This window comes from Neolamprologus multifasciatus, chromosome 11 (genome assembly GCF_963576455.1).
Source record: "Neolamprologus multifasciatus chromosome 11, fNeoMul1.2, whole genome shotgun sequence".
NCBI lineage: Eukaryota > Metazoa > Chordata > Actinopteri > Cichliformes > Cichlidae > Neolamprologus > Neolamprologus multifasciatus.
Genome location: NC_140449.1, coordinates 32659079 through 32674459, shown reverse-complemented (window position 1 = coordinate 32674459; position 15381 = coordinate 32659079). Strand labels below are relative to the sequence as shown.

General features: G+C 40.7%; 1 protein-coding gene across 3 annotated transcripts in view; it reads right to left on the bottom strand.

Moving 5' to 3' along the window:
- Positions 1-222: 222 nt before the first annotated feature.
- rftn1b (raftlin, lipid raft linker 1b) overlaps positions 223-15381 on the bottom strand; it is a 160995-nt gene continuing 145836 nt past the window's right edge. For all 3 annotated transcript variants that reach the window (XM_085178299.1, XM_085178300.1, XM_085178301.1), the window contains 3 exons: positions 14001-14104; positions 6544-6619; positions 223-5810 (listed from right to left, as the gene is read on the bottom strand). In XM_085178299.1, the coding sequence (XP_085034425.1) occupies positions 5190-5810; positions 6544-6619; positions 14001-14104 (801 nt within the window). In that variant the 3' untranslated portion in view covers positions 223-5189. The remainder of the gene's footprint in view (positions 5811-6543; positions 6620-14000; positions 14105-15381) is intronic.

The window sequence follows — 15381 nt, the reverse complement described above, 5'->3', positions numbered from 1 at the left end:
GGCGTTTTAAATCTAATGTCGGGGCAAAAACACCATTTAAGCTTTTTTCCTCCTTTCACTATTTTATTTCAATGAATATATAAGTCATACTCATAAATAAAGTATAATATATGAAAACGCTTTAGCACGTTTGCCCCTTAGCTACTTTTTATTTGCAGCTGTCTCACTAAGCAAGGCTCCTTTAAAACGTTCACATAAAAGAAGCACGGACACGTGTACACATTAAATATAAATCATTTTATAATATACAAATTGTACAGATGTCATGAACAATAGGAATGTTGACACACTCAGGATAGCAAAGATAAAGAATACTTTTTTTCTTCCGCGATAGCAATGCAAAAGACAACGGCACATGATCAAAGATACTCAACATTCAAGATGGCAGCTGAGGTGATAAAAAAAACTCACATCAGAGACAAAAATCTAAGAATACATTTTGCAGAGGCTGTGAGCAAGCTAAAGTGACAACACAGAAAAAAACAAATAAATGACGGCATCCTATTAAATCATGTTCTGCCTTTTCTGCTCCACCATAGTAGCACACAGGAAATGAACCATTTTTTTTCCTTTTTACAGCATTACCAAGAATGATTGCACCAGCGCCACTATTGAGGCTCAGAGACAATTATGCTGATATAAGACAGTTTGTTACCTTTCCTTACAAGAAAGGGGAGAGGGCCGTATATTTAATACTAACGTTAGATCTCCTTCTTTTCACAGACGGCTAAGTTAACACGGTTCAACATCATTTAACTGATGAAGTGTCAGATCCTATCTCACTTTTCTCTCCCTGTCTCTGTTTTTTTTCCCGTTTTGTTTTTGTAGACCGCAAAAAATCACAATTACCCAGAGTCTCTGGAGTGTACTCGTGTCAGAGGTTAGACTGCACAGCAACCAATCAGCTCATATCAGGGGGAGACGGAGCCCCCTAAGGCCACGGCCCCACGCCGGATGGACGGATACAGGGCTGGCTGTAACTTTTTGTCAAGGTTATGATCATCCATATTTGCGGATGAACAACAGGAATGCAGCGGGAGTCGCAAAGCACTCGTGTCAGCTGAGATCATCTCATCGTTTTCCAAACTCTGTTCCCATAGATAAAGACGGATCTGAGCTACGTGTTTTCACAGGATGCCAAAGGGGAATATATGTCACAGTTTTTAGATTAAAAATGTGCAGACATGCAAAAAAGGCAAAAGAAAGGAACGCCAAAATAAATTCATATTCATAAAACAGATGGATGACAGTTAAAATGTTTAGCGTGACACTGGGGAGAAAGAAAAAAATGATTCAATCTGAGGAAACAAGCTGACCAGGATTTAACGGGGGAATTTCTCAAATATTCATAAAGATCTCGTCTGCTATCAAAAGATGCCTTTTGGTATTGCCTTTCATAATTTATATTTATCGTATTCCGACTAAAACCGTGAAAGTGACAGCTGAGTCCTATTTGCTCGTCAGCTTCTCTGAAGAGGCGGCATTAAATATTTCTCGCTTATGATTATGCTTATTAAAGTTCAAACAGTCAAAAGCAGCTGAGTCGATGACGTTTAAGGAGAAGGAAAGAAAATAAAAGAGAATACTATAATGTGACTATAATATGACTTCATATCTTCATTCAATATCGGAGTGGTTATTTGTCACGTGCTCGTGCAAACTCCTGTGTACAGCTGTGGAAAATCCATTCTGGCTCAAACGTGACCCTTGACCTCATCTGCCATTAGCGATGACCTCACGCTCACAGTTCTGGTCTCCGTCATAGTGGAGGGCGAGAGGACAAGGAGCATATGCTTCAGGGGGGGTCACGCATGCAGCGACCCCTCAGTTCAAAACCCACAACGGCCCTCGGGAGGTAGCTGGAAGCGTCAGTCAGCGATACATTTTTGCAAGCTTTAGCAGAGGCAACACAAAGCCCACGATAAAAATGTCCAAAAACAGAACATTCACAATAAAAAAACACATGTTAAGAAAGATCCAAAATATAATACCTTCATATAGACACGCACATCTTTATCCTGTCGTTCTGAATCCCAGCAATAAAACATGTAACAACATCTTCAAAATACCAACACCGACTGTAGCAACGTTCCCGTTTGACTATAACGAACACTTAAATCACCATGGTGCCTCTAAAAGACATTTCTAATAGCAGACTGTGGGCCATTTACAGTATAGTGATAAGGCTAAACTGGTCACAGTTTTATATTCTACTCTACACAAAAACATCTGCCATTTTACATTGAAAAATCTCAGCGGCGGGTGGATTAATCTCCCGAAAGGAGAGCACTTATTCAGCATAATCGATCTTACTTGTGTGTAATTGAAGAGTTTCTTCTCCAGGAAGGATCCATTTTTCTTGACCGAGCTATCATTTATTCTCATGAAACAAAATATCCAAATTGTGACAAATGATACTATGTATAAAGCCGGACAGAAGGTAGTTTAAGTTCTTTATAAATCAAATGCTAACGCTTTAATAAATAGGCTTTCTGACATCTTTGTGATGAGATGTAAGTTCTTTGCAAAAATGCAACACTTTTTTTTTTAACACAAACTCTTCCTCCTCAGTGCAAATGATTCCCCGTGACATCACTGTTAATATGAAGGCTATTTGCTTCACATTGAGGTGTTTTGCTGTCAATACCTCCTCCCAATAAGTGACCCCCCATTATAAATGCATGATTACTGACAGATACCCCACTGACAAAATCCATTAGTGAGCTAATGAGAGCTCCGCACCGTGAACGTTGCCACTTCCCTCCCCTCCTGTTCCACCTTTTAAAATGGAAAGCTACACGATGCCATGAAACAGCACATTAGGACTTGGTTATTGTCAGAAATGATGTCTGGTAAGAGGTGCTTAAGGAGCTGGAGGTAAAATAATGAAGGAAATCTCAACAGGGAATGTGGGACACAAACGGCTGTTACTTTAAATGAGCCTATTCATTTCTTTTATTTGACTCTCTTATGCTCTGTGGTCTTTCTCTTTTACTGCAGCCTTCTTCTTTATTTCAATTTCTACCTCTCAAATCTGGTCTCGGTAAACAACGAGGCTACGACATGTTCTGACCACACAGCTTAACCTCGTTTCCAGCGACCGACTGGAATGTAATTAAAAATGCAACTTTGCACAGGAATAGATCTCCTGTATGTAAAAGCTAACTCTGAATATGAGTTCGGCCCTCGAGGTGCAAACATTCAGCTGAATTTCACATCCTTATCTAGCTTGGCTTTGAATATGGAACATTCTGTATGCAAGGTGAGCACACCAAAGAGTGATTATCGGCTCTGTTTGAAGCACTTGATGGCTTAGAGCTCAGCGTAAACAATTATCTGTTCGGCCTACTTTGGATTGCCTGTCGCAACAAATGCCTTTCCCATCACCTCTATGAGCTTTCTCATCCCTTCACATTCGAACTCACACGAGAGCAGGGTTTAGGACGATTCAGGATGTTTTTCTAAGCCTACTTGCCCTTTACATTGTCAGATGGGTTAAAGAGGCAGCCAAGACCCTACCTCTTTTTTTCCTGTTTTCACAGCTTCATAAAGCAGTAAGTATGGAGCCCCGCAGGGGACATGGGAGAAAAAAAAATTAAGACGGACTTTTGCGAGATCTCGCAAAACAAACTCGGGATCTCGCAAAACTTTTGCGAGATCTCGCAAAACAAACTCGGGATCTCGCAAAACAAACTTGGGATCTCGCAAAACTTTTGCGAGATCTCGCAAAACAGATAACAGATCGAACAGATAATTAATTTTAGCCGCATTCTTCGGACGCTGGCTCGAAGCCGACCGGGCGGTCGAGGCACGATGTGCCGGGAAAGCGGTGTTCTGTAGTAGGTCTTGACCTCCCATTAGCTAACGGGAGGTTAGCTAACGACCTCCCGTTAGCTAACAGGAGTTTTGCGAGATCCCGAGTTTGTTTTGCGAGATCCCGAGTTAGTTTTGCGAGATCTCGCAAAAGTCCGTCTTAATTTTTTTTTTCTCCCATGTCCCCTGCGGGGCTCCGTAAGTAAGAGCTGGTCCAACAGGTAACTTTATCGCTGACATGCTCTGTTTTCTCTCTGTTAGGACTTATTTTTATATGTATTTGTGTTTGTGTAAAACAACATCATTTAGGCTAGCTATTTAACCCTATTTGAAAAGTTGCAAGTGGGCTGCAACAAGAATAATAATGCAAAGCCCCTGGCCTTGTCAAAGGCCTGGGAACACCAGCAAGTAACACAAAAAAGTGAATCTATTCATTATTGAATACCTGATTTTAGAAGATTAGCAACATGCAGTAGCAGCAGTTCTTGTTGAGAAGCTGCTAGATTGTTAGCTAAATGCATTAGTTAAGTCACATTAACTAAATCAGCTTCTTTCATTTTGTCTTTCATCTTTAATATCACATCGTCTGGGCTGTCTGCTCCCTGTTGTTTTGCTGTCAGCATTTTAAACCATCACTGGGAGCGTAAAAAAAGCTCTTAAGCTAGCAGCCATTCTAAATATAACTTAGGTTGGCTGTCAATAAGAAACAAGTTCATTTAGTTTTTTCAACAGGTGCATTTGCATTATAAACTGCTTCACTAAAACTGTCAACAAACCATTCAATTTATCAGGAGCAGGTTACAGTCTGATAGATGAGGCTAAATTCATGTAAATTTAGACGGATAGCTACCAATTAGCTTCTTTGGGGAACGCCTGTAGCAGTGAGTCCAAGTGTTTGATCTTACTCTTAGCAATTTGGTCAACAGCAACACTCCTCGCAAACAATAAATCCAGTAATCAAAATGAATCCACATTAGAAAACATTTTAAATGCTGCGTGACCAGGCCTTTAAACGTTAGCTTCGTTCTGCACATGCTCTGATTTTGGCATCCTCCTCAGTGCTCTGGTCGTCCTCATCCAGCGACGCCACCCTGACTATCCCGCGACGCCACCCTGACTATCCCGCATCAGCATTTCCTGTTTTAGATAGTATATACATTCAGTATGTGTGGTTTTAAATGAAGTTCTTTCCAAGCTACACTGAGTTAGGATGTGAGGGGTATCGTCAATGAGCAATGGGAGGTTTGGAGAATGCTGCAGCGATGGGGACCAAAGCCCCGTTAATTTGGATTAGGGACAACACTGGGAACCAGTTCTTAGGAATGGGGACTTTGAGAGGTAGGGTGGGGAATGAATCTTAACTTTAACAACTGGGGCTACTCTTGAGTCTCCTCTGGGCTTTGACACGTGGCCTGTGGATCAACCACAATCTCCTTGGCAATGATTTCCGTGTGTACTGATTCTTCCGTTTTGCATCTGACTGCATTATCTCCACCTTCATCTTTCTCCTCATCTGTCTCTACCCCGTTTTCTATCACAACTTCAACTTCCGCTCTGCCCTCGTCCTCCTTTTCTTTGGTCTTGCTCTCGACAGTTGCAACGGTTTTCATCACTTCCTTGAACTTGCTGTTTTCAGAAGGCTCTCCGTTCACTTTTGATCCTTCTCCATCCAGTGCTTCTTCTTCAGTGCCATTTTCCGCTTCTTTGTCTCTTGTCGATGCTCCTCCATCTTTCTTTGTGATACTGATTTCAATACCATCATCATTTTTTCTATCCTCTCTCTCTGTCATTGTCTCACTTTCTCTTGCTGTCTCTCCCTCTGCCGTGTTCGCCTTTTCATCCCTACTCTTATCTTCTTCCTTTTCGACCTTCTCTCTGTCATCAAGAGGCTTGGGATCTTCTGTTTCCTTCTCAACCTTTGTTTTCTTTTTCTTCTTATTTTTTGCATCTTTGATGCAGTTCTTGTTGGACTTGCTTCGGGGCTTGAAGATTAATTTCTGAAACATTTACATCAGTATGTTAGTGGAATGCATTGTAACTCTGCAAATATGCTTTTGGCCACAAAGCAGTGTAGGCAGACTTAATTAAGAATGGATCACTGTAGATCTAATATAGCGCTGGGATAACTAGCTAATTCAGACGAGTCTCATTGATGCAGAGAAGGAAATTGAGGCTATTGTGAGGGGAATTATTGGTGGCCTTGAGGCTTTCGGACTGACCAAACAAACTGGCAAAAATTGAATGCAATATGTCCTCAATTACTTTAAGGGTTCACACACACTGCAGGGATAGTGATAAACTGCACAGAAAAAGCAAAAAAAGCAAAATCTTGTTAACGATAGCAAATCCCTGACTCTGTTAAATTTGCTGCTGTGGTGCCAGTTTAAATTCGGGTCACAGAAAGCATCAGCATACATTCATTCCACTGCAGACAAAGGTTAGCTTTAAAGGTTATCACTGTTATTTAGGCTAGCCAAGAAAGAATTATAAGCCTCATTCCCCAAAACAACACACTTGTCTGTTGCTAGAGAACGCCTTATATCTAAAACAAAGAGGTGCAGGTTCACATTTATCCAGTGCTGTGTGTTGGCCAGCTAAAACAAAAATTGTGGAACTGGAGGTAGCAAAAGGTGATGTTGACCTTGGATGTATGGAGAGCAGGTGACAGAACGACTAGTGGGAGATCCCATGATATCCAAGAGGTACAAAGAGGAATGTGAGGTCACGTACCTTTGATTCCCTCCTCTTTCGGCCTAAAACGGGCCTCTGCAGGAAAACAATCTGTTTGGTGGACAGACTTCCATCACTAAAGGACACGGGGTCAAAAAGAGAAAGGGAAAAAGAACAGACCATCAGCTGAAATTGTTGGATCTTCAGACATGATTTTTTTAAAAACCATTTTACTTATCAACGTTTAAACATTTAGAAATTCTGCAATGCACAGACAGATTTTTCTTCTTCCTGAGTGCTTGAAAAAGTGCTTTCTTAATCCAAGATAAATATGCACAACTGATTGGAGTAAAATGCCGAGATAACACACGCTCTTTTTGACCATTCATCAAGTCAAATTAACTGCCGGCCACTGCTCACGCTTCACACTCTTATCTGACATTTAAGGATATAGGCACACATTTGTAGCCCGACCTCTTCCCTGCTGTCATCTGTAAGTGTCATTTCTCCACTTTGCCTTTGAAAGACGCAGAAAAGCAGCTCACGTGTAAGCAGACAGCCTGCCTTTTTGCAACTTATGAACATGTTCTGCTGCTCTAAACACGCATTTCTTCTCTATTTCTACATTCCCCCGACATAATCCTTCTTCCCATGCACATGTCTCACTCCTGTGTTCTGAGAAGGATAATCTGCAGAAGTACTCGCACAGTACTGACAGATTAATTGTGGCAGGAAATGCAGATTTGTTTCTGAGTGGGCTTCCTGTCTCGCACATTCACTCTCCGGTCTGCTCATATTTTGTCATGTGCAGCCCTTTTCTCAGCCCATTGTGCTCTCAGTAAATAGCTCCCGCTCAGTTCTAACTCTTATCTCATGTGACAGCCTGTTTTGTGACAGTTTTATTGTTTGTTTCTGCGTTATTCGATCCATTTTCTCTTGCTATGATTGGATCTGGCTTAAAAGGAGATATGTCCCGTGATAGGATCCGCCACAGGTTCAATAACACATGCACATAAAAGTCGGATGCTTTCTAAACTTAAGCCGCCTGCTCAACTTTGCGCTTGAAGAAAGACGGCAGGTTTATGATCACTGCAGAACCTTAGGAGCCTGCTACAAATCTCCCCCTTCCCAACATCAAATAGACTTGAGACTCCTTTAGCAGAAGGCTTACTATCTAAACCATCCAAAGCCTACCACAACCTCTTTTTTTTTTCCATTACCTCTTTCCTTCCACCATTTATACATAAGCTATTTTCTAAGCTGTCAAGAATGCTGAATGGCTTACTGGTGAATCAAAGCTGAAAACTAGCTGGAGTTTCCAGCAAAAAGCCCCAGCCCATTAAGTTAGAAAGGAGTGGATGGCTTAGAAAATCACAGGCCTTTACTGAACCTACTTTTGGCTGTCAGTGTCAGCTGCACCATTATAACCTGAAGCTATACAGAACAGCAATAGCCTGTGCCTTTTTTTCTGTGTAAATGTACCTGCTGGTGGCTTCATCTGTACGGGGGAAAAGCCCGCTACAGAACTCAGCTGGAAATTGCCTCTTGAAATAAAAAAAGAACAAAAAAAAAAAACCTGACACATGCAATCAAACACCAGTGGTGCAAAACTAATATACTGTGTAAAACACACACACTATTCCTGATATTAAGCTTTTAATACGTTTGGATACCTGCAACAACGAACAAGTTCGTCTGAATCTTCTTTGTCTCCCTTGTTGTTGTCCCCCCAGTTAATGTAGAGAAATTTGCAGTCACTGTAGTTAATGGCTTTAAAATGTAATTACCATCTCCATTAATTGAATGTGGAGAACATGAACGCATGCTCTGAGACAACTACATGAATTAATGTTGTGTGGAGAAGCCGCTGAGCACCAGTTAGCATTAATTTCAGACGCTGCTGAGATCAGTGACACTTATCTGAACCCTCCAGATGAAGTGCGGCCTGGAAACCCTCGCGCTATGCAAAGCATGCATTTGCAAATTTTGCGTTTAAAAATGGAGGAGTCGACAGCACAAAAACAAGTGTAATGACTGCTGCTAATCTGAAATAGATCATCAACCATTAATTTGGAGCGCAAAATGTTTTTCAGGCAGGGAGAGAAACGAGCGCTGTCTTGTACTGTATCTAGGCCGACTCTGATTAATTAGCCATGTTGTGCTGTTGTGTTGTGGCATTTTGAAAGAGGGGAGAGAGGGGGCCGTAGGAAAAAAAAAACACAGGATGAAAAAATAGAGGTAATTAATCAGCGATGCAGTGTAACAACAGCAAACATGAGCAGCTGAGGTGGGGGCAGAGCAAACAATCGGTAACTGCACTCATAGAATTACTGCATGCATCAAAGTACCCTATATTACGAAAGGACAGCTTCACATTATTCAAAGCTGATCTTAAAACGATGCTTCGTGTCTGTATACACATTAAAAGAATTACTGTCAGCTGACGTCATCCCTCAAGCCCGTACTGAACCTCGTACTGGGTGCAGAGAGATTATTCTTAAGCGATTCTTCTGTAAGTTATCTGCAGCTCTTGCTCTGCATTAAATTGCTTTCTAAATTTAAATGGGAGCATAAAGTAGATGCCAGCAGTCAAAGTTTGACAAATCAAGATGGCGTGATCTGGAGTCTTTTTCGTATTTCTTCCACTTCTTTTCGCTGCTGAGGGGCATGACAGAAAGAGAGAGTCTGGACTAAAACTTTTTACCCACGATGGAGCCCTTACTTGAATGAAAATTCATCAGCTGGGAAGCATCTAAATGCAGTGAGATCCCTACCTGACACTATGTGACACGTTGTGTCCTGTCCCTGCATCTGGACATGGCTCATGATTCAAAAAGATTACTTTAGCGGATGTGTGTTATTGTAGCACCGCAGAGACATTGTGCTGAGGTTTGTTGCACATGTTGCATGTGATCTGCAAGCATTTGAAGCTTTTTGTACATCAAAAATAACAAAGCATAGGGACACTGCTGAGCTCATCACACAAACTGACATGTAAAAATAAGAAATATCAGTTGTGACCACATGGGACTAACTCATACACACTTTTGTAATATCAGGAGACTCGTGCACCTTCTATTCCTTTGGTTGGGTTTTTTCAGCTGGTTCCTTTATGGTTCACCAGAGTGGATCATCTGCCTCCATCTCACTCTACACTAGGGCTGCCACGATTAGTCGACTAGTCACGACTACGTCGACTATCAAAATCGTCGACGACTGATACAATAGTCCACGCATCATTTGAAGCTTTGTAAGATGGGCTAACTCATTTCTCTGTCACTGTTGCAGCATTGCTTACTAAATGTGTTCATCACAAGTCCTATAAGTTTACGGATGCAAAGTAATATCATTACCTCTTTAATCTAATAGGTATTCAATCAATCAATACAAAACTTCATATAAAGATGAATCAAAATCCCCAACCTCACATTAATAAGTAGTAGGATTTAAGAGTGTAATAACGGACTGAAACAGAAGATGGCAGCACTGCATGTACAAGGATGCCAGCTGCCGTTAAACCCCGAAGAAGAAGAAGCTCTGTCCCAGAATTCATAGCGCAGCCCAGCTCAGTTTCCAACAATGGCGGCAGCTAGTTAGTTTTAATATTACTCTTATTATTCTTTCTGGGTCACAAAATAAACGTTTAACATATTTTCAGGCGAGAATGTAGCTGTGTAAACCTCAAATATCTGCTCAGTTTATCAAGACACCACATATTTTCAAAAGCGCTCCGACGTTTTCGGAGACGTCTGTTACCCACTAGCTCGATAGCTAGCCGGGGGCTAGGCTCACTAGCGGCAAATCGTTTTCAAACCCACCGCTGTCTTTCGCTACTCAGGTTAAACATATAAAAGTCACTTAGATAACTTAAAAATATTATTGTTTGGCCTTTTTTTTTAGTATTTTATTTGTTCCTGAGTAAATCGGTTTGGCTCAGATTAAAGTTACAGTTTTTACACAGCTGAATAAACGTCAAGCAGACAGCTGATTATCAGAAGTGTGAGATGCTCAAGAATATACAACGGTGTCCTGTTATATTTTAGATAGCAAGGAGTTTATTAAACTTCACCGAAACAATCTGCAAATTTCATTAAAATTTAATAAACTATCATCTTGTCTTTATTTTTAGTTAGCACATACCTTAAACACTTAAAGCTGTAAGCTAATGATAGTTATATAAGAGCAGATGCTGCTGGTGCAATAAGCTGTACGTTTTACGTCCAATGGATGATGATCTGATTAGTCGACTAATCACAAAAATAATCGGTGACTAGTCGACTATCAAAATAATCGTTTGTGGCAGCCCTACTCTACACCTAGGCTCATTTTCTGTCACACCAACCCTCTGCACGTCCTTTTTCACTACATCCATGAATCTTCTCTGTGGTCCTCCTCTTTTCTTGCCGGCCTGCCAGATTAGTCTAATATATCCACTATCCCTCCTCTGAGCCTCACCTCTCTAACTTTGTCTTCAAATCACTCAACCTGAGCTGTCTCTCTGATCTTTTCATTGCTAATCCTGTCCATTCTGGTCTCTCGCAATGAAAATGTTAAAATGTTCAGCTCTGCCTCCTGTCTTCTTGTAAGTGCCATTATCTCTAAACCACATATATATTATAGCAGGCCTCAAGACCAGATTGTGCCCCAACCGTGTCCCACTTGCAGCTGCCCTGCTCACACCTATCTACTCTCTTTTTCACTTCATTGCTTCGGATTGTTGACCCAGACATTTAAACTCGTCTACCATCACTACATCTGTCCCTTGCATCTTCACTGTTACACCTGTCTCCATCTGTCTTACTTCTACCGACTTCTATCCAGAGCATACCTCCACCTCTCCAGGCTCTCTTCCACCTGTTCCCTACTCTCACTATTGATCCCAAAGTTGCTTGTGAACATCAGAGTCCACAGAGACTCCTGCCTGGCCTCATCTGTCAGCCTGTCCATCACCACTGCAAAGAAGAAGATTCCCGATGGCTCCGAGTCCCTGTCCTCATGTATGTCGTGCACCGTCCTCACATACGTTTCTGCTACTGTTGCAAAGTTCCTCTCTTGGGGCACCCTGTCACATGCTTTCTCTAGCGCTACAAACCACAGTGGGAGATATAAATAATCAGGTAATGCTAAGAAAATGTCTAAATTAGGAGGCTGAGAATTCTTGTCTTTCACATCAGAGGTTAACACACAAACAATGCCTGTTATTGGTAGCTCGTTAAATAAAATGCAATCAAATGATTGGAACAGGTAGATAATTTACAGGAAGTTATATAGGCTTCATGTCTTCACAATGTTATGTGTGAACTGAGTCATCTTTAACATCTGTTGCAGAAAAATTGTGTTACAATAATGTTAAAAATATACACGACTAAAACATTCAGGAGTTGGAGGACGCAAACGGCACAAATCATCCTCTGCGTGTTGTGGAACAAACTCTGTTTTGAAGCGAAGCCTTCAGCGTGACTGAGAGCATGCGAGGCCTTTGACCATAAGCGGATGTACACTCATACAGCAGCGATGAGTGATGAGTCAGCACAGGCTTAGATGAGGAACCGTTACATTTCTGTGAAGAGATTTTCCATCAACAGTCAGAGCTGCAGCTGCTGCGCTGCTCAAAGCTCAGCCTACATTAGCAGAGATTTAGGTCAATTTCTGCCAGAACTGTCATATTTCTTTGTACAATAACTTGCGCATATTATATTTCGCACCATGTGCCAGCTTTCACAGGAATGCAGCATATAACTACAAGTTTATAACCTTAGATGTGAATTTTACACAAGACCCAGATTTCCATTTGATGTTTCTTTTGTTACACGTGAGATATTATGTTACTACTTTTGCTACCTACTGAAATTAATCGAGTTATTCATGCAAAAGTTATGATCAGCTTCACCTCAATGAAGCAAAAAGAGCAAAAATGCTGCTTGATTCTTAATAATGAATAATAATTCAATAGTATTCAAATAGATAAATGCAAGAAACCATTCGAAATGAGCCTTTCTGTATGATTTATATTTTGAATTATCATACTGAGGTATACATTTCCAGAAATTTCGGTCGTTTCCCATAAATAAATTATTAAAATGGACTTTTACTGTAACTTTTACTTGTTTTGTATACACCTTCAACATAAGCCTGCACTCTTTTAATGAGTGTGTCGTTTAACCCTTTAAGACCTACCATAGAACCAAGTCCGCCAGAGCTTATATTATATTTTTACATGCTGTGGAGCCATTTTTGGGAGCATTTCAAGTTGCTATACATCAATACAACCATTATAGCCCAGATTTTAATAATATGTCTGCATTAAGTGCATAGTAATTACATAAATTGCAAAAAAGTGCAATAAACTACAAAAAAATTGAAAATCGTTTTTGGTTTTTTTAACATATATTTCTAGTTAGAGAAATTTAAGAGGCTTATCTCTCAAAACTGTAAATACAAAAAAGTTGCACAAAATAGTTTCCCACCACAGGAAATTTATTTTGAGTGTCTTCATAGTTTTATTTTTGAAATACACCAATTTTTATATACTGCAGGAAAAACGAAAATAAATATTATACTGCAAATTTGCAAAAAAGCAGCATATGCATCAAAATAAACTATTTCCAGCAGTGCAATATGAGTCCTAAGCATCCCAGAAACGACACAGAAAGTCATAAAGTCAAAGATAACTTTTAAAAACACCAGTATAGGCTCATTGAGGCCCGGATGGTAAAAAACTACATTTCCGCGAAAATGACGTCACTTCCGGTTTCGGGCAGGTCATGGCGGACATGCGATAGTTCGCGCTGACGTCTATTCCAACATAGGAAGTGTTATGAACAGCTGATCGGATCGGCAAAGCTGTTTCTGGAATATTATGTTTTTGTTGCTGCAAGTGCTTTTTATGCAGTTTTTGCAAAGCTATATGTGGAAGGAAACTGTGACCGAGGACAAGCTGATGGCATAAGATGTAAGTACAACTCCTCAGGTTTCATATGCAAAAAAATTTATTGCGCTAGCTCACGTGGTTGCAGTGCTACCAAAATTTAAAAATAGTTACGCAAAACAGAGCGTGCCGCTCTGACTGGTTTTAAAGGGTTAAGGGAGACAACCTGTTGCTAGATGTATCCCTATGGCAGGGATATTAAACTTTATTAGTAGGAAAAGTTATAAAACAGTTAAAATACAGTTAAAAGTTCAAAATCAATCCCCTCTTTCCTATTTTCTAAAGCTGTCCAGTGGGCCAGGTTGGAGTCCTGTTCCATGGGATTTATGCACACATATGGGGTGAAATAAAGCGTTTTTAGGTTGTACAAGTACATTAGGGAAATGGGATTCAGTATTCATATACATACATATAGTTGTAAGTATTAACCTCTTGGAACACACTGAAATCCTGCAGCTCTAGTTCACACTTGTAAATGGACTTAAAGCAATATTCATCATTAGAGTTGCTGCAGTTCCTCCTGGCTGCCAACAGAGGTCATTAGATGTCACAGATTACTTGATCCCCCGTTAATAGACAATGGGATTACCTGTTAGTCTTGATTACAGGAGTTGGTAGCACACAAGTAAGCCTCCATCCATATGTGGCCAGAGACTGAAGCAGAGGAACATAATCAGCCTTGACCTGCAAACCCTGTGGAGAAAATAAGATGCCCATTACAACTTACAATCAACTCAAACAGCCCTAAAAATGCACATAATCCTGATCTTTTATCCCTTAAACGCCACATAAGCGAGCATATTATATTCCAGAGTGCAACTGTGATTACAGCCGTGAAGCATCAAGCTATGAAATGCAATCAAGAGCTGTCAGCTTTGCTTAGAACTCAAGTCTCATTTAGAAAAACTGCCTCCCTCTCAGATATGATGGCTTTCATACCATGTATGTCTGAAAGGTGGTTTTTGACCGCAGCGGACACAGGAAAGAATAAAACCGAAACATAAATCAAGCGCTACAGAAACTCCCCGGCTGCCATGACTCAACATTGCAACCATCTCTATTCCCAACAGGTATTTGTCAGCACTGTAAGTCCTTGAGCAAACACACTACTCATGTGACACTGCTCACTTTGTGAAAACATTTTAATACCATTTGAGCTATTAAAATACAATTAAATGAACCATATCCATGTTGTCTGAGTGATGGATCTAAATCAAACACAGGAGCTTATTTAGGCTCGGGGTGGGGGGGCACATTACTCAACGTTAACGTTCTCAGCGGTACGTTGAAAACACACGCACCTACACACATGGACACACGCTTTTGTGAGAGGAAGTGTGTGTGGTTTGCCATCGTGCCGTGTTAGACGTCTCTAAAAATGAAAAACCGCAACGCGTGTCAGACAGATTTTTTACACCTTCAACAACAAATGCATTTGCACGCGCACACATGCAAAACACACACACACACCAACAGATTTACTTATTTAAACACCTCAAAGAAAGACTCCATCTCCACCAGGACTCCTAGAAATTAGGGGCGATGTATAATTAAGATCACTTGAAAGGCAAAAATAAAACAAAAGAGCATTCGAGCCGTTACAGTTCATCATTTCCAGACTGTTAAGCTCAGTGGTGCAGTGTGAGGTCTGATATGAGTCAAGAAGGCAGCGAACATGAATAAACTACACCACAGAACTCCACAGGGTCTATTCATAGTGCAGCGATCATCTGTACAAGAGACCTGAGAATATTTCACACCTACACATGCTGCATTAGACGTCATGGTAATGAGAAAGATGAGGCTCTTCTCTATTTAAAGCTGCACCAGCAAAAATTTTCTTCAGCCTCCGTCACAGAGATGTTGTGCCAGACGAGTGTCCCTTTTTTCACTGAACGAGCTTCACGGTGAAACCAAACCAGAGGCAGACCAGCTGTTTTTTAAAAACTCTTCCTTTGTTTGGTAATAGT